Here is a 26,804-nt window from a genome sequence, read left to right on the forward strand (position 1 = left end):
GTAGGCATGGAAGGGATCTTGAGAGGTCGTCTTCTTAAGCCTCCTGTGATGAGGCATGACCAAGTATCCCTAGATATTCTCAGACTGGTGTACCTCTTACCTGGTCTTAAAAACCTCCAATGAAGGAAATTCCACAAACTCCCTTTGAAGCCAATGCAAAGCAAACACTCAGACCAAAACAATGCTGTATGCTGGGCTAGGGGTTGAGGGGAGAAGCAAGAATTCAAACAACCCGGGTTCAGTTCCCAGTTTTGCCCCAAATTCTCCATGCAAACTTGAGCAAATTACTTCAGCTCTCTGAGCTTCAGTATCCCCATCTGTAAAATGGAGAGTAACCTCCCACCATTTGCCTATTTAGCCTTTGAGGTTTTTGTGGCAAGGACTCTCTGTCACTGTGGGCATGTCTACACTGCAGTTAGACACCGGCGGCTGGCCCGTGCCCACTGACTTGGGCTCACACGGCTCAGGCTGCAGGGCTGTTTAATTGTTGTGTAGATGTTCCGGCTTGGACTGCAGCCCAAGGTTTGGCACCCTCCCACCTCGGAAGTCCTACAGCCTGGCTCCAGCCCGAGGCCAGACATCTACACTGCAATTAAACAGCCCCTTCGCCTGAGCTCCTGTGTGCCTGAGTCAGCTGGCATGGGCCAGCTGTGGGCTTTTAACGGCAGGGTGGACATACCCTTGGTCTCTGTTCAGCACCAGTCACAATGGGGACCCTGATCTTGGTCATGGTCTGTGTAGAGCCCTGCACAACTGGGGGCCTGACCTCAGTCAGGGGCTCTGCAACTCCTGGCATTACAGGATCCCTGATTTTGGTTGGGGTACCTGCAGCACCTGGCAAAATGTGGGGCCAGGATCTCTGTCAAGGTCTGTGCAGTACCCAGTACAGCGATGGGGTGTGATCTTGGTTCGGGTCAGTGCAGTGCCAGGCCCAACAGGGACACAGATCTCAGTCAGAGTCTCTGAAGTGCCCTGCACAATGAAGGCAGCACTCTGGGCAGCAGTCCTGCACTGCCTGGCACAAGGGGGGCTGTGATCTCGGTCCTGACACAATGGGGCGGCCTGATGTCAGTTGGGGTCTCTACAGTGCCCAGCACAACAGGGGCATAGATCTCAGCTGGGGTCTCTGCAGCTCCAGGAACAACTTCCTGATTTTGTTTGCTGTCTCTGCAGCACCTGGCCCAATGAGAGCCTGATTTCACTTGGGTGTTGATGCAGGGCCTGGCACAACAGAGGCACGGAGCTCAGACAGGGTCACTGTAGCACCGGGCACAACAAGGTCCCTGCTCTCTGTAGGGGTCTGTTCAGTTCCTGGCACGAGTGCCCCAAACTTGGTCAGGGTCTGTGCACTGCCTGACATAGAATCATAGAATATCAGGGTTGGAAGGGACCTCAGGAGGTCATCTAGTCCAACCCCCTGCTCAAAGCAGGACCAATCCCCAATTTTTGCCCCAGATCCTTAAATGGCCCCCTCAAGGATTGAACTCACAACCCTGGGTTTAGCAGGCCAATGCTCAAACCACTGAGCTATCCCTCCCCCCTAAAAAAAAAAAAAAATATCCCCAATTTTTGCCCCAGATCCCTAAATGGCCCCCTCAAGGATTGAACTCACAACCCTGGGTTTAGCAGGCTAATGCTCAAACCACTGAGCTATCCCTCCACCCCCAACATACTGGGGGACGCTCAGTATAAGAGCCCTGATCTCAGTCAGACACCTGGAGAGCAAAGCAGAAAGATTTTCAAGAATTTTATATCAGTATTTCAGAACTGAGGAGAAAATGGGGCACAAACGAAATATATGCCACTATAAGAGAGAAGCACCAACATCTGGGAAGATTTTATGTCACCGTTCAACAGTTCAAGAGAAAAAGAGGAGAAATTTGAGGGGATTAAACAGTGATATTCAATCAACAAAATAGTGGGATGGATTCTTCTTGCCTCACATTCACATGGCCGGCAGGGAGCCCTGGGTGATGTGGCTTTCACAGGGGAAAGGAGTGGGGCTGGAGTCAGAAGGTCACTGGCAGAGGGGTCTGGGAATGTGACTAGCCGGCGGTGTCTTGGGAAGGTGGGGGGCTGCTGGGTTGGGCAGGGTAGGGGCAGGGGAAGTAGCTGGGACTGGGACACCTGGGGCTGAGCTGTTGAACTGGCCACGCGCGAAGTGGGGAGGAAACGGGGTCCGGGCGGGGGGGCAGAGCCCGTCTCAGGGAGGTGGGGGAAGGGGGGGGGGTCACCCGGGCTGCTGCTCGTCGCTGCCGGGAGCGAAAGGGGGCAGGGCGGGAGCGGGGGGGGTCCCCAAGGGAGGGGGCAGCGGTAAATCCGAGGGGATCTCAGCCCCCCCCTTTCCCTCCCCGACCCTCGGGGGGCCCCGGCTCTTCTCCCCCCCCCGGCCATGTCCGGGCTGCGCCGACATTTTCCTTCCGCCCCTTTCCCCAGGTCTCCCCCCGCCCGGCCCCACGCAGGGACCCCGAGGGGGCTGGTCCCCCCCCCGGACACTGGGGCAGCGTCACCGCCCGGCCCCGCCCCCAGGGCTCGCCCCGGTACCTGGAGGCTGCAGCTCCGCAGCGGGGCGGGCGGAGCCCGGGGCGGCCCCAGGGCGGCTCCGGCGGGAGCGGGGCCCGGGCCGGGCACGGGGGGTGGATGAAGGTCTCCCCGGCACAGACCCTTCGGCCCCGCAGCCCAGGGGAGCAGCCGCGGGCAAGCTCCGCCTCTGCGCATGCCCGACTCTCCCCCGCCCCCCGATCTGCGCATGCCCAGAGCCGGGAGACACAAAACCCTCCTCCGGCCCTGGGAGAGGCTCCAACTGCCCCGCGCGAGCCAGGCAGACCCGCAGCACCCCACGCGCGTTCAGAGCCCGACTCCTAATCCCTCCCGCAACACGTCACTTCCGCTCTCGGGAGAGTCAGGAACTACATCTCCCAGCCTGCCGCGGGGGCGCTTTCACCCTCTCCAGCTCTGGTAAGGCACGGTTTCAGCAGCTGTTACTGCGCATGCTCGATGCGAGCCCCAACTAGGGGCGGGGCAGCTCCTGGGGGCGGGGCTCGGGCCCGGCCCGGGGGCGGGGCAGCTCCTGAGGGCGGGGCTCGGGCACGGGCCGGGGGCGGGGCAACTCCTGGGGGCGGGGCTCGGGCCCGGCCCGGGGGCGGGGCAGCTCCTGGGGGCGGGGCTCGGGCTCGGCCCGGGCCAGACGCTGCTGCTGCCTACCTGTGCCCCGGGAGCCCGGGCTGGGCAGTTGCGGCTCCCCCTGGGGTCCCTGCTGGGGGGGGCCGTCATTAACCCCTCCCTGCCCGGCCGCGGGGGCTCTCTCCAGCTGGGACCAGGCCTTGGGCCGGGGCCTGCAGGTAATTAACCAAGGGCTCGGGGGAGGCTCGGGGCGCACGGACAGGCAGGGAAGCGCCTCTGCACAAGGGGGCCCAGGTCCCCCCGCCCCGGGAACCTGCCCCCTGGTTGTTCCTGCACCTGGGGCCAGGCTCCGAGCTGCGTGCACAGCAGTGACCCCGCTGGCCCCCTGCCCGCGGCTCCAGCCGGGGCTGCCCCAGAGGCGCCGACGGGGGTGGGGGGTTAGGTTCGGAAGGGGGGGATGACAAATGAGCCAGAGATGGAGGGAGGGGACAGACCGTGTGGGCTGGGGGAGGTGGACCTGTCTCTGGGCAGGCAGGAGGTCACAGGGGGAGAAGAGCGGGGGAGGGGTTAATGACATTCTCTCTGCTTTTGTCACTTCGGTCTCAAAGACTGATTCATTTTTCCTGAATTCTTCCCCTTTTTCCTCTAATGATCAAATACAAGTATCAATATAAAATCCCTTCAGATCTTGGTTGTTTTCTATCATATCATCAAATATTTCTCTTTTGACCTATTTCCTCATCAGTTCTCAAAGATAGATCTAAAATATCCTGTGTGCAGTCTGTAGCAGCCATCGTGGTCCCAGGATATTAGAGGCTGCCCCTCGATTTATATACAAATGTTTGATATTACTCTCCATCCCATTCCTTATGAATCCTACCATGTTGTTAGCTTTTTTGGTGGCAGCTGTGAGAGTGGACTTTTTCACTGAGCTGTCTACAGCAACATGCAGGTCCTTTTCTTGAGTTGTGTAGCCTGATCTTTGGATTATGTATTAATTATATTGATTACTTAAGAATTCCCAGTTATCACTTTGAGGGTTCACAGGTTCTTGTCCCAAGATCTATAGTTGGGAACCCCGATGTGCACAGTTGCAACACTCACTGTAGGAACTATTTTATATTTACAATAGTTTAATAATATAGGTGTCAGAGCCCTGTTAGTCTGTATTCACAAAAAGAAAAAGAGGACTTGTGGCACCTTAGAAACTAACCAATTTATTTGCGCATAAGCTTTAATACTACAGTTAGCAAAGTCACAAACACTGTAACTCAGTAAGATAGAGATAATACAGAATGTACATCTGAACATCCATATACTCGCATCATCCCTTGCAGAACAACCTGAAATGTTAGTCATTATCTTCCTTATCCCCATCACCTTCCTCATCATAATGAGTAGCCATCATCGTGGCACGTTCACAACTTTTATAATGTGTTACATTGATGCCACTCAGTCTAATGCATATTCAGTAGGGTTTCTCCTCTGTTCCTTATTTGTATTTCCTCACCCTACCAGTGTTGGGGTGTCCTTCTCCTGGGTTAGTGAGACCATTAATACAACTTAACATATTTGTCTATTAATTGCCATGGTACTTCTGTGGTGACGCATCTGCGGACGTTCTATCCAAAAGCTGGCATTAGCTCATGTTCCTGTGGTTGGCTGGTGTCATCATGGCCCAAATTTCCCCTTAGACACTCTATTTCCAGTTCTCCAAAACTTAGGGATGACCCTTAGGCCGTTTATCTGTGCCAGAGTTCATAGGCCTCAAGCCTTATGCTAACTGCTGAAGCCAATATCTTACTGGATACAAGCCTGTAGATTCCTTGCATTACTGCTGCATAAAATAAATGTTAAAGCTGGATCTATGGGCTACAGTTGATAGTTAATTTATCCCCAAATGTATAAGTAGCTGCAGTTTTTCTCTCGAATGGGCACTGCTTTGCATTTAGAAAGCCAAGGTGGGTGAGGTAAATCTCTGAGCTACACAGAGCTCTTCTTCAGAAGAATATTCTAAAATATCGCAAACTTTTGCCTGGCTTTCTCTCTAGTTAATATTCTCTAAGATTTTTTTCACTCTTTCTAATTATTAAACTTTAACATAAAATATCTTCTGATTTTAACTTTTGCTCAAATTCTTGAATATTGATAGAAAATTTTTGCAGGTTTTCCATTTTCTTTTGATTTGTCAAGTAACGATATGAAATTCACTCAAATTCTACCTCTTTACCTACTATTGGCTATCGATGTAAAATCCCTCACACTTTTCCACTTCCCTTTCTATTTTGTAAAAATTCACCAGATTTCCATCCTTGTCTTTTTAAGGACTGAACATTGATGTCAGCTGTCAGATTTTGCCTTTTTCCATGTAATTATCAAATGTTGGAGCCACTTTATAAGGTTTTCTATAAGGACAAGGTCCAGTTGCGTCTGTACCTGGCTTTTCTGCCCAAGGTCATCTCCCAGTTTCATACGGGTCAATGCATATACTTATCCGTCTTTTGTCCAAAGCCTCATGCGATGGATGAGGCATGCAGGCTGCATACCGTGGATGTCAGATGCGTGCTGGCCTTCTACATAGATAGAATGAAGCTGTTCTGACTGTCAATGCAGTTGTTTGTTGCTGTCGCAAACAGGATGAAGGGTTGCCCAGTGTCTGCCCAGAGAATCTCATCTTGGATCACGGCCTGCATCCATTTCTCTTATGAACATGCCGACTATCATGATGGCTTACTCCACTAGGGCGCAGGCTCATCAGCAGCCTTCCTGGTGCAGGTGCCGATCCAAGAAATCTGTCTGGCTGCAACCTGGTCATCCATCCACACATTTGCATCTCATTACGCTCTTACCCAGCAAGCTTGAGATGACACTGCCTTTGGCAGGGCAATACTGCAAGCTGCAAGACTGTGAACTCCGAGCCTGCCTCCGAGGACACTTCTTGTGAGTCACCTAGAATGGAATCGACCTGAGTAAGCACTCAAAGAAGAAAAACAGTTACCTACCTTTCCTAACTGCTGCTCTTTGAGATGTGTAGCTCATGTCCATTCTATTACCCGCCCTCCTGCCCCTCTATCGGAGTTGTCAGCAAGAAGGAACTGAGCACGCATAGGGCCAACTGCACCTGATATGCCACTGCATGAGCGCGGCACTCCAGGGGGCGCCACAGCTGACCCCACGGGTATCACTAAGGCAAAAATCTCCCACGGCCACGCATGTGGGTGCATGCACACCTAGAAGGGCATGGACATGAGCAACCTATCTCGAAGAACAACCATTATGAAAGTTAGGTAATCGTTTTTTATGACTGCAGCACCCAAAAGAGATGGTGTTTAGGAGGAGTCTCCAATCATTCGGACTCACTGAAGCGCTGTCATGACACAAAGGGGTACTGCCTCCAGAAGGGCCTGTCTCAGAGTAGTGGAGCTGTGGGGATCAGCCTTGCAAAAAGCAAAGCCTAGGAAGTAGCACATAATGAGTAAGTCTACACTGCCTCTGGGAGAGATCCTCCCAGCCTGGGTCTGCACACTTGTGCTGGTGGGCTATATGTAACTGTGTAGATGTTGGAGGTTGGGCTGGAGCTCGGTCTCTCAAAGCAGGGGGAGGCTTGGGAGCCTGAGCTCCATCCTGAGCTGCAATGTCTACACGGCTATTTTTAATGTGCTAGCCTGAGCATCATTAACACAAGTCTGTGGACCCAGGCTGAAAGCCCCACTCCCTGGTGTAGTGCAGACATACCCTAACGGGAGTGGAGCCAGGAGAGCCTCTCTCCCCCATCTCCATCATACCAGCACTTTACCTATGTGAAGCCTCTCTCCTGTCTGGTGATTTACAGAGCCACAGAGGCTCACGATGCAACTAGTCAGATATTAACCCAGGCAGCAACTCACAAGCATTCAATAAAGTCTAAACACATTTTTATAATTCTAATACTTATGTGATAAGCTCCCCCACCCCCTTCATTTCCTTTTATGAACACCCAGCCAGTCAGTTAGCTATAAAGTCCCTCTTGGTAGCTGTTCTCTACTTGCTTTACCTGTAAGGGGTTATAAAGTCCCGCAGGTAAAGGGGAAAAAAGTGGGCACCTGACAAAAAGAGCCAATGGGAAGGCTAGAACTTTTTTAAATGGGGAAGGAAACTTTCCTTTTGTCTGTTGCTCTCCAGGAAAGGGGGAAACAGAGGGCAGTAGCAATGCTGTGTAAAGCTTAAGCCAGGTATGATCATAAATCATCAGATCATGCCTAGAACTACTTATCTGAACTTCAAATGTGTAAGTAGATCAGAATGTTTAGCTGGACATGATCAGGTTTATTTCTTATTTTGGCTTGTGGATCTCCTTTGTGCTAACCCCAGATGCTTTTGTTACTTGTAACCTTTAAGCTGAACCCCCAAGAAAGCTATTTTGGGTGCTTAATTTGTGTAATTGTTTCTTTTGAGATCTAGCAAAAAGCCTGAGTTCCAGATGTACTTTTTTCCCTTTTTGTTTTTAATAAAATTTACCTTTTTTAAGAACAGGATTGGATTTTTGGTGGCCTAAGAGGTTTGATTAGCTGATAGCCAGAGCTAATTTCCTTTGTTTTCTTTCTCTGCTCTTCCCTGGAGGGGGGTTTAACAATGCTGGTTCGGGTGCGACCCAACTGAGAGTGCCAGTTCAGGACAAATTGCTTAAAGCAGGGCAGTTACAGCCCAAGGCTGGGGTTTATATGCACACCAAACCAGCCAGGCAGAGAGGACTTTGGTTTTACCGCACGGGCTAACCACAAGTCACACAAGCAATTCCCTTAGACACTCCAATTTCCCAGTATGACCACCAGTGCCACTCGTTATGGGGACAGATGGTTATGAAAACCAATACCCCAGCAAAAGAAAAAAGGTTCTCTCGATCCCAAAGGACCAAGCCCCAGACCCAGGTCAATATACAAATCAGATCTTACCCACAAATCACGCTGTTGCCAATCCTTTAGAATCTAAAAACTACAGGTTTATTCATAAAAGGAAAAAGATATAGATGAGAGCTAGAACTGGTTAAATGGAATCAATTACATACAGTAACGGCAAAGTTCTTGGTTCAGGCTTATAGCAGTGATGGAATAAACTGCAGGTTCAAATCAAGTCTCTGGAGAACATCCCCAGCTGGGATGGGTCTTTCAGTCCTTGGTTCAAAGCTTCAGTGCAGCGAAGTCCCTCCAGAGGTATGAAGCAGGATTGAAGACAAGATGGAGGAGCTGCAGCAGCTTTTTACAGTCTCTTGCCATGTGGTCTTTCTTTCTTTGTCTCAAAGACAAGCTGTCCATCCCATGGCCTGGAAAAACCTCAGAGTTCTGTCCATAGGCAGGTCCCTGCACACCTTGCTGAGTCGCAAGGCGTGTCTGCCTTCTCTCAATGGGTCAGTTGTATCGCTGATGGTCCTTAATGGGCCATCAAGCAGGCTAGGCAGAGCTGACACCAACTTGTCTGGGGTGTCACCCAGAAGCTTAGCATAAGTTTGAAATACAGACAGTATAGAGCCAATATTGATAACTTTAACTACAAAAATGATACACACCTACAGATAGCATAATCAGCAAACCATAATCTTGTCTTAGACATCTCATTTGACCCCCTTTATGCAAGATTTGGTGCCACTACAGGACTTTGGTTGGAACAATGATCTGTACGGTCCCAGTTCACATCAATAACATCATCACCGTGTGTGTGAAAGGGCTTGAAGGTACCCCACAGGGAGGAATTCCCACATGCTCCTTCCTGGGTTCAAAGGGGTTGGTTTTTTTGCATTTGGGTGATGGCAGCATTTACCAAGCCAAGGTCAGAGAGAAGAGTAACCGTGGGAGTTTAATACAAGCCTGGAGTGGCCAGTATTAATTTTTGAAATCCTTGCATGCCCCCACTTCTGCACTTGTAGTGACAGAGTGGGGATTCAACCTTGACAACCTATTCTAACAATACTAACACAGGTAAGCCAGACTGATTCCAGCTCTGCATTTGTCCATGTTCAGTTTAGACATGGGGGCTTTTGCAAGAGCTAACACCCCATCTGCCAGTGTCACAGGCAGGATGGGTAGGGATGGTGTCTCTAGCCTCTGTTTGCCAGAAGCTGGGAATGGGTGACAGGGGATGGATCACTTGATGATGACCTGTTCTGTTCATTCCCTCTGAAGCACCTGGCATTGGCCACTGAGCTATATGGACCATTGGTCTGACGCAGTGGGCTATTCTTCTGTTCACAGTCTCTATCAGGAGTATCTACTCATTTGGACTCACTGGGGAGCCACAGAAAGAAACCAGGTGTGCTGAGGCAAGAAGGACCAGTCTTAGAGCCCCCCCGGGTCATGCTTGCCAAAAGCTAAAACTAGTCCCAGCCCTTGAAAGGGGGCACTCCCAGGAGAGACTCTATAAAGGTTGGAGCCAAACAACTTTGTAAACCTGAGACAGCTGCCTTGGGGACAATGACTCAGAATCCCCCAAAGTGACTTCTTTGATTCTGCTCTTCTTTAGCCTTTGGTTCAGAGATTCTGTTACTGGGAGGGTTTCACCATGTCTCAGAGGGTTACACCCTGGTGGGAGGGGGCTAGGCCTGTACTGGAATAAGGTCACTCTGTGCTTCACACTGTGGCAGAACCTAGAATGCCCATTAGCAGGGAAAAATCCTAGGGGAAATCGGCTTATGGAATGGACAAAAGCCCCATCTGAATTCTCTCACGTTGCCCTTCTCGCCCTGGCAGGCTACAGAATAACATCCAGGTTTTGCACCAGATCATCCCGTCCTCACAGGGGGAAAGAAATGGCTGCAGTGGAGCTGGCTCAGGTAAGGGATTATCAGGGAGCTGGTGGTGGGCTCTGCTTGAAGGGAGAAGAGCAGTAAATGCATAGGAGGGTGGGAGCTGCTAGAGGTGGTGGAAGGCAAGAAATATCTAGGGAGGAGAAAGGGAGGGGACAGGATGTGGCAAACCTGCTGAGACTTGTGTAATCTAGGGTGTGATGGGTTGTCACCCCCAGGGTGCAGTCTGGCGGGCTTCTAGGAACCGCTGTGCCTTCTAACCCTCAGGCTGGGCTGGCCCTTCTCACACTGCTTTGCTGGAGATTCAGCCAGCCTCTCCAGGCCCTGTTATCACCCAGCATGACAACAAGTGGCATCATACAGCCAACAAAGCTACCTGAGTGCTTTACCTAAGCCACTCAAGGACAGATAGAAGACAACAGCCAATTTCCCAGCTCCCCAGTTTTGCACCCCTGCTGGAGTATAAACCCAGAATTATACCATCTTACACTGCAGAGGGATCTGTGCAATGTAAGCTCATTAATATAGTTTGCCTTCCCTTTGATGTGGGAAAGAGGTGCACAACAAGGTTGTGTTAAGCAAGCTGAGATTTTTTTCCCCCAGACACTTCAATCAAAATACACTGGTTAAGATAAAGCATAAAACAAGTTTATTAACTACCAAAAAATAGATTTTAAGTCATTATAAATGATAGCAAACAGATCAAAGCAGATTACTAAGCAAATAAACAAAAATGCAAACTAAGCCTAACATGCTAGATAGATACGATTTGAATTAGCAATTTCTCACCCTGACTGATGATAGAAGCAGTTCACCAAGTTTATACACAGGCTAGAAATTCCTTTAGCCTGGGACCAGCACTTCCCCCAGTGCAGTCTTTGTTCCAGGAGTTCTCTTGTGTGGGAAATGAGGCCAAGAGATGATGTCACACCCCACCTTATGTAGCTTTTCCATATGGCGGGAGCCCTTTGTTCCAAAGTCCATTCCCAGTCCAGTTTGTGGAAAAATGCAGGTACCAAAATGGAGTCCAGTGTCATGTGGTCTGGTCACATGCCCTTGCATGACTTGCTGAGTCTATCAGAACGAGGAGTAATGGTCTCAAGTTGCAGTGGGGGAGGTTTAGATTGGATATTAGGAAAAACTTTTTCACTAAGAGGGTGGTGAAACACTGGAATGCGTTACCTAGGGAGGTGGTAGAATCTCCTTCCTTAGAGGTTTTTAAGGTCAGGCTTGACAAAGCCCTGGCTGGGATGATTTAACTGGGAATTGGTCCTGCTTTGAGCAGGGGGTTGGACTAGATGACCTTCTGGGGTCCCTTCCAACCCTGATATTCTATGATTCTATGAGTCATAGTAGCCATGACTCATAGTCTGGCTGAAACATTCACAGGAAGGCTAAGCTCTTCCACGGTCCATTGTCTTTGTTGATGAGCCATCAGCACTGTCTGGCTTCTTCATTGTTTGACTAAAAAACTAGAAGGATACAAAATGCACATGGCATACATTCAATAGATTAAAAACTGTGATTGTAATGGGGAACCATGGTCGAGTGGATTTATTTCTAGTGGGTTCCCGCAGGGACTGATTCTTGGACCTGTGCTATTTAACAATCACAGCTTTTAATCTATTTAATGTATGCCGTGTTTATTTCGTATCATTCTGGTTTTTTAGTCAAAATATTGTGCTGAACCAAGTCATAGGTCTTACAGAAGTCTAGGTATATTTCATCAATACTATTTGCTGCAACCAAACTTTTGATCTCATCCAATAAGGATATCCAGTTAGTTTGATAGGAGTACTATCAAACTATCCAGTTAGTTTGATATAGTTAGGAGTACTATCAAACTATCCAGTTAGTTTGATAGGGTACTAATTACAGTACCCTCCTTTAATTCTTTATTAATGAAATCCAGTATCAGCTGCTCCATTATCTTGCCCAGTATCGATGTCAGACTGACACTCTTGTAATTAGCTGGGTCATCTCTTTTACACTTTTTAAATATTGGCACAGCATTAGCTTTATTCCAGTCTTCTGGAATTTCCCCAGTGTTCCAAGTCCTAATTAAAATCAACATTATCAGTCCACCACGCTTCTCCACCAGGTCTTTTAAAACTCCTGGATACAAGTTATCTGGACCTGCTGATTTAAACATGTCTAACTTTAATAGCTGCTATTTAATGTTCTCAAGAGTTATTGTTGGAATGGAAAGAGTGTTGTCATCTGTTTTTCTCCAAATCCAGGAGAGGAAATATTTATTGAACACTTTTACCTCTTCTGCATTATTTTTGATAATTCTGCCATTTCCGTCTAGTAATTTACCACTACCATTGTTAGGATTCATTTTGTACATAATATACTTTTAATAATTTCCTTTTTATTTTCATTGGTCATTGATTTCTGATAGCTTCCCTTACCAATTTTTTACAATTCTGACCTTCTAATTTATATTCTTTACTATTGACCTCCCCTTTCTTCCATATATTTTATTTGGAGAGTGTTGGGATTCCTACCAGGGAGCCACCAGCAGGGTGCAGAGACAGCCCCATCTCCTATATCAAGCTCTGGCTAGTAGTTATGTGATTAAATGTGAAGACCCTGCCTCTGTCTGTCAGCTGGGAGACACAAAGATTCTCTCTTTCTACCCTCTGATGCCTCCTGGCTGCTCTAAGCAAGGTGGGATGGGACTCTGTTAACATGTGCCTTCTGGAGCTTCCATTTACCTGGTGCTGTTGTTCCGTGAATAGTGGGGTTGTGACTGGGGCAGCAGGTACTGAGTGTTGGACTTTTGCTCTTTCAGGGGCTGGTGACCTTCGAGGAGGTGGCTGTGTATTTCACGCAGGGGGAATGGGCTCTGCTGGACCCCACTCAGAGAGCCCTCTACAGAGACGTAATGCAGGAGAGCTATGAGACGGTGGTCTTTCTGGGTAAGGAGTCCTGTCCCCTGGGTTATTAGAAGCTGTGGGGTCTCTAAAGAACCAGAGTAGTAATAACTTTTTACCCACTAGAATAATTTTTGGACATATGCCTTTTTGGAGCCGTCAGTCATTTAAAAATTGCATTTAATGTATGGTTATTGGATACATTAATAACTAGAGCTTTCATGTCTTCTCATTTTAAGAGGAAAATACGTCACCTGTAGAATTCTAAATTGCGTAAATAGGTGTATGACTCATGCATGGCTTGTGTGATTGTCAGATGAGCGCCTCTTTTGATAGGAGAGCGCATAATGTTGCCATTCAAGAGCCCACAGTTGAAGGGAGAACAGAGCCGTGGGAGGGGAGAAGAAGCGGGGAGTAGCTAATTCTGGGGTGCCAGGACATGGGGAGGGTGTGTGCAGGATTAGAGGTAATAAGGAGCACGGAGGGATGAAGTAGTGAGAGACAAGGAGGGAACACAAGAAGCTCCCAAGGTGCTGGGAGGTGGTGACGCCTGAGAGTAATGGGAAGAAGGGGAGGGGATTGTGGAGGAAGGGCACCCAGGAGGCGGTCTGGGTGGGTCAGTGGGAAGGAGGAGAGGTTTGGGGATCTAGAGCTGTGGGGGATCCGAGGCCTTTAACCCTGACTCCCTGCCCAGGCCTTGTTGCTTTAGAGCAGGGGCGGGCAAACTTTTCGGCCTGAGGGCCACATTGGGTTTCGGAAATTGTATGGAGGGCCAGTTAGGGGAGGTGGTTGTGGCCAGGTCCCCACCTTCTATCTGCCTCCCCCGGGACTCCTGCCCCATCCACACATCCCCGCTCCCTGTCCCCCCCCCCGGCCCTCTGCCCCCTAACTGCGCCCCGCCACTCCATCCAACCCCTTGACCCGTGCCCCATCTAACCACCCCTTCTCCCTGTCCCCTGACTGCCCCCTGCTGCCCCATCCAACCCCCCTGTCCTTCCCGACTGCCCCCCTCGGGCCACTGCTCCATCCAACCACCCCTTCTCCCTGTCCCCTGACTGCCCCCTGCTGCCCCATCCAACCCCCCCGTCCTTCCCGACTGCCCCCCTCGGGCCACTGCTCCATCCAACCACCCCTTCTCCCTGTCCCCTGACTGCCCCCTGCTGCCCCATCCAACCCCCCCCCTCCTTCCCGACTGCCCCCCTGGGGCCCCTGCTCCATCCAACCACCCCTTCTTCCCGTCCCCTGACTACCCCCTGCCCCCATTCAACCCCCTGTTCCTGCCCTGACCCCTATCCACACCCCCGCCCTCTGACCACCGCCCCGAACTCCCCTGCCCTCTATCCAGCCCCCCTCCCCCTTACTGCGCTGCCTGGGCACCGGTGGCTGGCGGCTCTACAGCCGCGCGGCCCGGCCATGCTGCCGCCGCCACCACACAGCACAGAGACCAGGTCAGGCCGGGCTCTGCAGCTGCCCTGTCCCAGGAGCTCATAGCCCCGCTGCCTAGAGCATTGCGCCTGCGGTGAGGTGAGGCTGTGGGGGAGGCAGGACAGCGTGGGAGGGGCCGGGGGTAGCCTTCCCGGCCAGGAGCTCAGGGGCCAGGCAGGAGGGTCCCGCGGGCTGTAGTTTGCCCACCTCTGCTTTAGAGCCTACACTCCAGTTTTATTTCTGTTCAGATTCACTTCATTATACATTTCCCCCCCCCCAAATATTATTATTTTAACTCTTGACCTCCCTCTCCCACTCATTACCCCATATAACCTCCCCATCTCTATGCATGGTGACCCTGGCCACCGATCCTGAGTCCTTCCTGCATTCCTCCCTCCCATAGCAGGGCCGCTACCCAGGCACAAATGGGCACTTTGTTGATGCAAAAAGAACAGGAGGACTTGTGGCACCTTAGAGACTAACCAATTTATTTGAGCATAAGCTTTCGTGAGCTACAGCTCACTTCATCGGATGCTGTAGCTCATGAAAGCTCATGCTCAAATAAAGTGGTTAGTCTCTAAGGTGCCACAAGTCCTCCTTTTCTTTTTGCGGATACAGACTAACACGGCTGCTCCTCTGAAACTTTGTTGATGATGTCTCAGGGTGCTAGTGTAGCCTGTGTGATTTTTACACCTATACGATTACGTATTGGGGTACAACTCGCCCCTGTACCTGGCTACTCAAAGTTAACTGAGAAGATGAAATGTGGTGAAACACACAGAATCTTGATTTAATACAGACAGTTATAATTGAAATCATAGGCCAGGATCAATACACTTAACGATTAGACTAAGACAAGTATAGTAAAGAGGGTCTTGCACTGTGCATACTTGCAAGTTATGGACACCATTGGAAACAAAGATCGAGGGGCAAGGGAGACCATCAGAAGGGAGGTCCTGATTCCATTTACACTGTCTTGAGAACCCAACAAAATGAAAAAATGGTTACTAGGAGAGGTATTTTATATGCTTCCTTATGGTAATAGAATGGCTCCTTTACTCTGCTCCTTTACTCTGATTACAATAATGTCAATAGCTGCCCCAACCCATATGTGGCCTTTGGGAAGTCCATAATTAAGCACCAAGCATTAATACTCAAGATTTACATCATTTATATATTAATTCCAATATATGAATACAGTCCAACTGCTGAGATTCTGCATAGCAACCTAATTGCTAAAGCCTGCCCCAAACTTCCTTCTTTCAGAATCCTGTGGCGATATTGCACCTGTTTGTGGTTCCTTGTTAGTCTCTCAAAATGAGGGTGCAAAATATCTGACCTTAGGCCTATTCCGGTAAATCCCAGACTTTTGCATAACTAATCCCACAAAGCCTCAACCTACTGTAACAGGCTCTTAACTATAGCAAGCTTAATAACCCATTTATTTCTGTTCACTTCCTTGCCCCTCCATGCATGTTCCAAACTAATAAGCAACACTCTGATAATGACATTTTACTTCTAACGACTACAAAATTACCCACAAGACCTGAGACTGGGTCATAGATCAAAGGCCATAAAATCAGGTCAGGATCAACAGGAGTGAGAGTTTGAGGAGAGCCTTGTCCCCATATCCCCATCTGCAGCAGCCGAAAGCTGACGAACAAGGTCAGCTCCCAGACTGCTGCGCTGGGCATCACAGCATGGGGAGTAGGTGGCCAGCCCTCTGTGGAGAAAGAAGTGGTTAGGGACTATTTAGAAAAGTTGGACATGCACAAGTCCATGGGGCCGGACGCGTTGCATCCGAGAGTGTTAAAGGAATTGGCGGCTGTGATTGCAGAGCCATTGGCCATTATCTTTGAAAATTCATGGCAAACGGGGGAAGTCCTGGATGACTGGAAAAAGGCTAATGTAGTGCCCATCTTTAAAAAAGGGAAAAAGGAGGATCTGGGAACTACAGGCCAGTCAACCTCACCTCAGTCCCCGGAAAAATCATGGAGCAGGTCTTCAAGGAATCAATCCTGAAGCACTTACACGAGAGGAAAGTGATCAGGAACAGTCAGCATGGATTCACCAAGGGAAGGTCATGCCTGACTAATCTAATCGCCTTCTATGATGAGATTACTGGTTCTGTGGATGAAGGGAAAGCAGTGGATGTATTGTTTCTTGACTTTAGCAAAGCTTTTGACACGGTCTCCCACAGACTAGGGACCGAATGGCTAGGCAGCAGTTCTGCGGAAAAGGACCTACTAGTGGACGAGAAGCTGGATATGAGTCAACAGTGTGCCTTTGTTGCCAAGAAGGCCAATGGCATTTTGGGATGTATAAGTAGGGGCATAGCCAGCAGATCGAGGGACGTGATTGTTCCCCTCTATTCGACATTGGTGAGGCCACATCTGGAGTACTGTGTCCAGTTTTGGGCCCCGCACTACAAGAAGGATGTGGATAAATTGGAGAGAGTCCAGCGAAGGGCAACAAAAATGATTAGGGGTCTGGAACACATGACTTATGAGGAGAGGCTGAGGGAACTGGAATTGTTTAGTCTGCAGAAGAGAAGAATGAGGGGGGATTTGATAGCTGCTTTCAAGTACCTGAAAGGGGGTTCCAAAGCGGATGGAGGCATTTATTCTCAGTGGTAGAAGATGACAGGACAAGGAGTAATGGTCTCAAGTTGCAGTGGGGGAGGTTTAGGTTGGATATTAGGAAAAACTTTTTCACTAGGAGGGTGGTGAAACACTGGAATGCTTTACCTAGGGAGGTGGTAGAATCTCCTTCCTTAGAGGTTTTTAAGGTCAGGCTTGACAGAGCTCTGGCTGGGATGATTTAGTTAGGGATTGGTCCTGCTTTGAGCAGGGGGTTGGACTAAATACCTCCTGAGGTCCCTTCCAACCCTGATATTCTATGATTCTATGAAAGCTGTCTTCCCTCCACGCTCCTTGGATCTCTGAGCCTGACCCTCCTGAGGTTGCGTGGCCCAGTTCTTGTTTCTTACATTCTCCTTTTCTGGAAGAATTAGAGGCTGTTGCTCCTGAATTTTAGTGTTTAATTCCCCAGCCTTTTCCACATTACATATCTCCCTCCCATTACACCTGAGTCACTAGATTTCCTAATTCCCCAAAATGTGCTTTTGTGATGTGTCAGTTCTGGGGTAGTTAAGCCTTTGATTTGCCTCCATGGTCTGCTCAAGGAATGCCCTCTCAGGTATCGGGCCTTTAGCCAGCCCCTCTCTATGGGTAGGGACCCACATGACCAGGGTTGGAGGATTGCAGCTTGTCCTCCACTGTGGTCACTGGACTAACGTCCAGTTCCTGTGCTTTGCTTTCTCTCCAAGGGCTGTGAGCAGTGTGTGTGTGAGATAGAAGTGGGAATTTTGGTGATACTTGTATGATGCCAATTCACACCTCAGTTTCCCTCTATGACTGGTATTGCTATGATCATAAAGAGCAGGAGACATGAGGTGTTTTGTCACGTAGCTGTCATGGGGTGATCTGAATGGGTCATTAAGGACTGGCTGGGATCAAACTACATCAGTGGAATACCCGACAGACAAGGGAATAATTGTCACCTGGCCATGGGAGGATCTCCGCTTGGCTGAGTGAAGCATACATGGACTCGTTATGATTTTGGGAGCAGGAAGAACTGGGCTCGCAGACGCAGGGAGCTCTACTGGAGTGAAGACAAATGGACAGGCACAGTGAAAAGAAATCGAACTGTTTTCAACAGCAGCATGGCTCAAGGGCCTTGGCCGGTATGGACTAAATTGTCGTCTTTGCTTCTCTGTCCTCATCTAAGGACCTTCTAATGCTGTGTTTCAGTTGCCTAATAAACCCTGCTATGTTTTAAAAGTCTGCCCAGTGTCACAGAAAAAGCTTGCTGAGGTGCATTGAAGCGTGAATGAGGAACGGTCTCTGAAGAGGAGTGTCGTTCAGCTGGACCTGCTGGCAGAGTTCACAGGTTGAAATAGGAGTCTTGAAGCCAGAGGCTCAGTCTTAGGTGTTGACGCTACATGGCCTATCCTTGTGGAAGAGTGGGACCCCTTGGGGGTCTAGTGCACTCCAGGGGCACCTCCCAAGGACTCTTTAAAAGCTAGGGCATTGCACGGATCCTGTGGATCTATGACAGTGTGCCAGAGGTTAAGTCTTATGGAGAAAGGATATAAAACAAGCAAAGGATCTAAATGCGTATTTACCATGGCCCCCTCATCAGTCCTCGTGGGAATCCCTGATCAGTTCCAAAGTGTATTAAGGAGTTACCTCTTGGTTTTCAGGTCATGTCAGTTTGTATCCCAAAGAAATCCTCCTCAGTCAGCTCAGACTCAGCTGTTTCTCCCCAAAAAGTCTGTCTGTTTTCTTCAGTCTCCTGAAAGACGTATAATCAGTCACTGCCCCTTTTGGCATGGGGCAAAGCTTAAGAAGCAGGAGATCTGCATAACTAGCCTTGAGATCTGGCATTCATCACCCCTTAGTGATACCAGATTGTACAGGAAACCCATCCCTCAACTCTCCCTGGTTGCTTTCAAGGGCTGGCTCAAATATACAGATAACAGTCATAACTAGGGCCAGTGTTTGCTGGCAATTAAAATAGAGAAATTTCAGATTTTCAAAGCTGTATGTTTTAGAAATTTCAGATATGCATTGTATTAATACAAGAAATACATATTGACAAACATGAACAATATGTAATCCTTTACTGCATGAAAGTGCATTGTGGGGAGGGGACAGGAGCCAGCTGTCTGGGGGAGGTAGGGCCCAGACACTGGGCATTGAGAGCCTAGAGCCAGCTGTGTGCTGGGGAGAAGGGGCATGAACCAGCTGTGTGCAGAGGAGAGATGCTGTGGACACAGCCGAGAGCAGGTGCGAGCGCCGTTTGCTCTGCGGCATGATGAGGGAGCCCGGCGTCCCCCTGCCAAGTGCCCTCCCTGCCCAGGGGAAACTCCACAGTGGTTTTGCTGAGCCCAGACTTGTATGGAGGAGGGAAGAAATTGGCAGCAAGTCTCAACTTCAGCCAGCCCCCAGCCTCTGCCTTGCGCCCTGTGGAAAAGTCAGGTGTCTTTAGGCAGAAATTGGGGCAGGAGGGTCATGACCCTGTGTGCCCTACCCACACATCACCTCTGCTCTGCACCCTGGGGATGAGTCAGGTGTCTCTGGGCAGAAATCTGGGGGTTGTGACCCTGCATGCCCCACCCACCCTCTGTTCAGCAATTACGGATGTGAAGGGTGATTCCAGAAATGAAGAGTAACTTCGGAAAAAATGCAGTCATAACGGCAATTTCTAGAAAACACTGGCCCTAGTTGTAACATTAAATACGGTAGTCTCAAGATGGATGCCTGTGTTCATCAGATCTGTCACTCTGCCTTCACATAGTTCACTCGGCTGGTGGGTTCTACCCCTTCCCCCATTCTGTGTCTGTCTTGTCTATTTAGATTGTAAATTCTTCAGGGCATGGGCCATCTACTATTCTGTGTTTGTATGGTGCCTTCCACAATGGGGACCCACTCTTATTTGGCCCTTAGGCACTAAGGTAATGAATATGATTTATAATAATAACTCTCCTGCCACTCTGAGCTGGCCTTGGGATGTTATAGCTTAAAAATGAGCTGGGTTAAAACCATGGAATGTTCTTTGTGACAAATATCCCACAAATTCCACTGATCTCCCTTGTTTTCTTTGTCTTGAGCAGGGTTTCTAGTTTCCAAACCTGATGTGATCTCACAGCTGGAACGAGGGGAAGAGCTGTGGGTCCCAGATCTCCAGGGCTCTGAGAAAGAAGTGCTCCCAAGAGCTGCCTGCACAGGTGAGGAATTGGTTAAACCAATTCAAAAATTGTCCTTGAATTCAGGAAACATTTGGGATGCCCTACAAAGCCCTTGTGAGCTCTTCGAGTTTAGGATTGTTCCCAGCAGGTGTGGAATCATAATGGCAGAAGTCACTCATGGTTTCCCACCTATCCTAACAGACAACTGGCAGCAGGTCCCTCCCCGATCTCGCGTTCGCCTGAGTTTTATGGTGAGATGCGGACCAAAACTGACCCCTTCCTCTCTCCTCTGGGGAAGGGTTTGGGGAAAATCAGCTCCTGATAGGCTTGATCTCTCCCGCAAATATTTTGGTTTGTTCATCCCTTTTTCCATTCCTCTCTCTGAGATTTCTTTTCTCTCCGGCACAGGAAGTGACCTATGTCTGGATCCTCTCTCTCTCCCATCGGGTGATGGGAAGGTGAGTGAGAACGAGGAGAAACCCTGGCAGGAAGATGCTGAGCAAAGAGAAGCACATGGGATCTTATCAGGAAAATCCAAAGGGAATGTTTCTGGAAGTTGTGCGCTCCCAGAAAAAGCAAAAGCCTGTAAGAGTCAGCACAGCACAGAGGAAAACTTCAGTAGCCACTCAGACCTTATTAAATGTGAGAGAATTAACTTGGAAGAGACATGCTACACATGCCATGTGTGTGGGAAAAGCTTCAATGTGAACTCTGACCTTCTCACACATCAGAGAATCCACAGAGGAGAGAAACCCTACACGTGCTCTGAGTGTGGGAAAAGCTTCAGTTATAACTCGCACCTTATTATACATCAGAGAATCCACACCGGAGAGACACCCTACACATGCTCTGAGTGTGGGAAAAGCTTCAGTCAGAGCTCAAACCTTATCACACATTACAGAATCCACACTGGCATGTCACCCTACAGATGTTCTGAGTGTGGGAAAAGCTTCAGTCATAGCTCAGCCCTTATTAGACACCAGGGAATCCACACCGCAGGGAGACCCTACACATGCTCTGAGTGTGGGAAAACCTTCAGGCTTAGCTCAGCCCTTACCATACATTGGAAAATCCACAGTGGAGAGACACCCTACACATGCAATAACTGCGGGAAAAGCTTCAGTCATAGCTCAGCCCTTATTAGACACCGGAGAATCCACACGGGTGAGATGCCCTACACGTGCTCTGAGTGTAGGAAACCTTTCAGGCACAGCTCAGCCCTTACCATACATTGGAGAATCCACAGTGGAGAGAGACCCTACACATGCAATAACTGTGGGAAAAGCTTCAGGCATAGCTCAGCCCTTATTAGACATCAGAAAATCCACATGGGCGAGAACTGTAACAAATGCCTTGACTAGGGCTGGCCAAAGTGTTTTTTTGTTTTGTTTTTAAATCGCATTGCTAATTCCCACATAGCGATCTTTGCACCATCTTCACTGTAGTCTCTCAGCTCCCCCAGATGAGTTGCCTGCTTCTGCCTTTTGCAGCTCACCCTTCTTTCGGGTCCTGTGATCTTTTCTATCAACTCCTTTCCTTTTGAGTCATAAGAGTGTGTGTCCATCCAGCCAGGAATGTTCATCAGCTCCAGAGAGATGGTTTGATCCCAACAAGCTACACTGAGGCAAAAACTACTTGTGCCTTACATCCGCTAGGACTGTACATGGTGTTGGTTGCTCAAGTTAGTGATCTTGGTGTAAAAAGACAATTATAGTTGTAGAGCAGATACAGCCCAGGTGCAGTGGTTGGCATTAGCTTTCCCCTTGGCCTGACCTAAACTCCATCACTTTTCCTCGTCTAAAAACAAACCCTGAGCATCCCAGTTATACTGTTCCCCCATTTCAAAGCAATTGTTAGTCATAAGGTTCCCCCTTTGGGAATAAATTCTTTCATTCCCAGTTGCTCTGATGTTGCTTCTAGTTGTGCTGGAGAGCAGATATTTTTACTACCATTTTCCTCATTTAAAATATATTGAACTATAACAAAGAGCAGGAACAGGGCAGGGATAGGGAAAAATGTCATTTCACCCTCTGTAACAACAGAAGAATATAGGGTAAGTCAGGGATTTCCTTATACCCCATCACCATCCCAATCTCCCTGTTGTTCAATTGGTTAGGTCAATATTTTTTCTAAAGGGCTGGGAAGAGGATTCCCTAGTAAGTGACTTGTAACTAAGCAAAATACCCATGCATCTGGCTCCCAAAGCAGTTGTGACCCAGGCCCTGCAGGAGATGGCTCCTGAAGATAGCTCCTTCCTAATCAGGTGCATGTTGCCTATTATTTGGGAAATGCAATCCCTAGCTAGGTAGAGATGAGGAAAATGGAAATGACATTTCTGTTCTGCTCACCCCTGGGAGATGCTGCAAATGTGTAGAAAATGAAATCCATGTGGAATGTGATAGAGCTGCAGAAAGATACCTATTGTTAATAGATACCTGACATTTGGTGTCTTACAGGGATTCTAAGACGCACCTGAATTTAGTCCCTAATTTAAATCTGTGCCACCAGATTAAAGAAATAAAAGGGCATATTTGGGGGAGTTATACCTCACTATCGCTACTGATTTGTTGTGTGATTGGTGAAGAATTCTATGCCAGAGAAGTGTAAAATTACTCCAAGTAAGGTCAAAGATTTGACAAGAACTCAGGTAGAAATTGCAGGTACGAGTGGTTGATTTTCACCCCAGAGATGGACGCTATGGTGACCTGTGGCCCAGGTAAACTATTTTTAGACTGCTACTCCCTAGTTAAGTGGCATTGCTCATGGTCCTAAAGGATGCCATGATTAAATTAGAAACAATTGTCCTTTACCATTTGGATCCAAAGTTTCATGAAGCACAGAGAGAAACAGCTGATTCCTTCAGAGCCATTCCATGCCTATGGGTCCCAATCTGGCTGCCTTGTTGGACAAGAAGCACTTTCATGCTGCGCAAATGAGGGAATATATCAGATTCCAAGTTCACACTGCAGGATACATAAATGCTGAGTCCTGACTCTGTGGTTTGGTCTCTTAGGCTACATCTACACTACAGCCGGGATCGACGCTTTGAGATCCATCCACCAGTTGTTTTAGCAGGTCTAGTGAAGACCCACCAAATCAACAGCAGATCGCTCTCCAGTTGACCCCTGTAATCTACCCCCAACTAGAAAAGTAAGGTAAGTCGACAGGAGAGTTTCTCCTGTTGACTCCCTGCGGTGTAGATCCCATGGTAACTCGACCTAAGGTACGTCAACTCCAGCTACATTAGTCACATAGTTAGAGTTGCGTAGCATAGGTCGACTTTCTGCAGGAGTGTGGACATAACCTAAATTTTGCTCTTCAATATAATGCATTTGTATCATTTCTCCTCCTCCTGCTACTTTGAAAGATTAGAAAGTGTGAAAATAGAGCACAGGTGGTTTTTTTGATGATGCAACCTTCCCACATAGTGTGAGACCCCTTTCCACCCACACTTCTGGGAGAAGAGCAGGGGAGAAATGAATTCACAGAAATGGAAGGCTCCTAGGTTATTGTAGAATGTGACTTCACAAAAAGCTCACTGTGTGAAAATGGGAATTAAGAGAAAACTGCCCTATAGGTTTATATTTTGTAATCTTTGAATAAATTATCAGCGACAATGAAATTAAACATGAAGTTAATTAGTGTAAAGCAGGAGGCTGATTATGTGATAACTTTCAGTGTTACAATATAATTCAGGTTTTCTTCTAGTTCTCTCCCTACCCCCTCCTACTATATAGGAAATGGTGGCTAATCCTGAAAAGTAAAACCTCACTCCAAAGGAATTAGAGTGGGGGAATATGTGAGAGAAATAGCATGTACGAGAACAGAGACCCAGTATAGACTGTAATTATTTCTATTTCAAATGGAATTTATTTTGATAAACTTTAAAATAAATTTTCTGTTAAGAGGAAAATTGCTTGAGACAAGATGTGTAACCTTTTATGCAGTTAGAGGGTAACAGCCACAAAGTTCCCCAATTCACTTGTTTACTAAGCAAAAACACATCGGGCAGGAGATGTCAGATTTTAAAATGGTGATGGATGCATGATGATTTATTTTTGCAGCCAGTTATTTTTATGGGTGCTGAGGCCCCTTTTCGTTTTGAGGAGCCCAGCTGTTCGAGCCCAGCTGTTTAACCCTCAGGTCTGGCCATGGAAACCTCCCCATAACTGGCCTTATGTTTCTTTCGTGTTTGATACCTTTGGGGTTTGCACATCCACACTACATGCAGATTATGACAGCAGATATTTTGAGAAAACTGCTGGGTTAAGCGGGGCTTTTTCAAACTGACATTGGCCCAAACTCTGCCTCACTTCAACTGGAGTGGGAGACGTCTGTATCAAAGGAGTGGTTCACTCCTGATTTGCCCAGAGACCTTGGGGGAGGTGTGGTAAACTTGAATGTACAACAATAAAGTTAAAGATAAGGGTGGAAGTCCTTCAGCTTTCCAATCAACAAGCCTGTTGTGTTCATTCCCTCTGACGCATCTGGCACTGGTCACTCTCAGGCAGCACACTGGGCTAGATGGACCATTGGTCTGACCTAGTATGACCAGTCTTGCGTTCCTAAGTTATGGAAGTCATCTAAGAGAGATTGACTGCCAGGATCCCAGGACTGATCCCATCTGGGGAATGAAGCACAAGGTCGACAAGCTATGCAGCCTTCAGTAGTCTCCCTGTACCTGAAAAGCCGGCTAGCCCGAAGTGCTGGACCATCTGTGCCATTACCTGGTTCCTCAGCTGCAGCTATGGTTCCTACTCCATGTGAATCCAAAGACAAAGAATTGCAGAGATCCAACCCCTTGTAATCTTTGAAATTTATTTTCCTTTTTCTATTTTTGTCTGTTTTTTTTTAATGAACGTGGATCCTTCCAAGCCTTCCTATTAGATTGGGGTGTAACTGCGGCTCAGTTGGGGTATGTGTGTGTGTGTGAACACCTCTGAAAACTACACAGGGAAGATGCTAAGAAGAATAGTTCCCCAAATCTTAATAGCCTTAAAACTCTGCCCTATGAAATGACTGCATGCATGCTCCTTTACCTATGGAAGCATTCCAAGGAATTGAGCTGTCTGATATGTATTGTTCAGCAAGAGCTGTTTGAACTTCTTTAACTAATGTCTCAATAAGGTCTGTATCTGTGTTTTGGGGTGAGAGGGCGATGAGAAGTATTAGCTACACAAGAGTGAAATCTAATCTTATTAGCTTTGAGATTTGGGGCTAAAATTCGGTATTGAAATATTCAGCTGGCTAAATCTGGAATGCACTGCCTGGGTAAAAAATCTCTGATTGGGGTTTCGGCATCACTAAATACGCACCTGCCCCCTTAGGTTGCTGGTTTAGGATTTATACGGGCTGATTTTCTGCTGTATTAATCTGATGGTTTGGCTAAATTGATGACTTGATTCCAGTGCAATATCCTTGTTAACTCATTGATTTACTGATTTGACCTGAACTTTTTCATTTTTTTATCAATGTTTTATCATTTATCATCACTTTATCATTTGTTTAACCTTTAGTTAGCTGAGTAGAATTTATAATCATTTATACTGATGTGTATTCTTGGTTTTATTTGTTCATGTTAATAAAACATGTGTGATGCTCTGTACCTCGGGGAAACACCCAGCACCCCCATGTTCATCCTTGTAAAATGATTGTGTGGTATCCAATGCAAAGTTTGTCATGTTGGGTGTCTTCGAAAGGCTTATGATGCACTGAGCATGGTTGTTATAGTGATGTTATAGTAATTGTTACAGTAATGTTATAGTAAGCTTATAGGTTAAAATTTCATGTATATAGTTAGGAGGCTGAAAATGTATCTTCATGGCTTAAAGCAAGCCCAGGCAAAAACAGAGAGGCAGTTCACACCTCATCAGGGCATGGATGGGACAAACCCAGCCCAGCCTCACAGGAACAATGGACACTGGCTTAGGCAGCAACAAAAGAATCTGTTAGACACTTGAGGGAGTCATCCCCTTCCTTTGATCAGTTTGGAACTGTGATGAGGTAATGGTCACCTGACTCTGAAAGCATGGGACAAGGGGCAAAGCCAAGAGGAAAGAAAGGACATGATAAAAGGGAGAGACATTTTTGCCATGTTCACTCTCTTCTGCCTACATCTACAGACACCACCACCAAGGGACTGAAATGCTGATCAGAGGGGAGAGCCTGGCTGAAAAGTAACCAGTCAGCCTATGGTGAGAAGTATCTAAGTTTTTAAGGACACTGAAAGTGTTAAGATCAGCTGTTGTGTTTTTATTTCATTTGACCAAATCTGACTTGTTATGCTTTGACTTATAATCACTTAAAATCTATCTTTATAGTTAATAAATTTTGTGGTTTTTTTATTCTACCTGAGGCAGTGTGTTTGGTATGAAGTGTGTCAGAGGCTCTCCTTGGGATAACAAGCCTGGTACGTATCAATTTCTTTGTTAAATTGACAAACTCATATAAGCTTCCAGCATCCAGTGGACACAACTGGACACTGCAAGAGGGAGGTTCCTAGGGTTGTGTCTGGAACCAGAGATATTGACTAGTGTAATTCGCTTGCAAGTAGCTGGGAGCAGTTTACATGCCAGAGGCTGTGCATGACCAGCCCAGGAGGGGGGATTCTCACAGCAGAGCAGGGTCAGGCTGGCTCCCAGAGTCAAGGATTGGAGAGACCTAGTAGATCACCAGTCCAGATAACACCAGAGGGGAACGTCACAACATTTAACTGGGATATTGTGTCATTTATTTCAGTAAGCAACAGGGGCTGGAACTGTGGAGAATCTGAGTGGAGATCAGCTACTCCACATCTGAGCCTTATCAGATTCCTCTGAATTAACACTTTGTTTCCCAAAGTGGAGCAATG

General features: G+C 47.8%; 1 protein-coding gene across 1 annotated transcript; it reads left to right on the plus strand.

Annotated features, from left to right (window-relative positions):
• The first annotated feature begins 3,171 nt into the window (after nucleotides 1-3,171).
• On the plus strand, nucleotides 3,172-26,273 carry LOC311513944 (uncharacterized protein). The gene is made up of 5 exons (XM_084616159.1): nucleotides 3,172-3,341; nucleotides 9,843-9,925; nucleotides 12,696-12,822; nucleotides 19,880-19,993; nucleotides 20,363-26,273. The coding sequence occupies exons 2-5, from the start codon at nucleotides 9,902-9,904 to the stop codon at nucleotides 21,313-21,315; spliced, it is 1,218 nt and encodes a 405-aa protein (XP_084472285.1). The 5' UTR covers nucleotides 3,172-3,341; nucleotides 9,843-9,901; the 3' UTR covers nucleotides 21,316-26,273.
• Nucleotides 26,274-26,804: the final 531 nt, after the last annotated feature.

Source organism: Lepidochelys olivacea (assembly GCF_965140295.1).
Source record: "Lepidochelys olivacea isolate rLepOli2 genome assembly, chromosome: 28".
In the NCBI taxonomy this organism is placed as follows: Eukaryota; Metazoa; Chordata; order Testudines; family Cheloniidae; genus Lepidochelys; species Lepidochelys olivacea.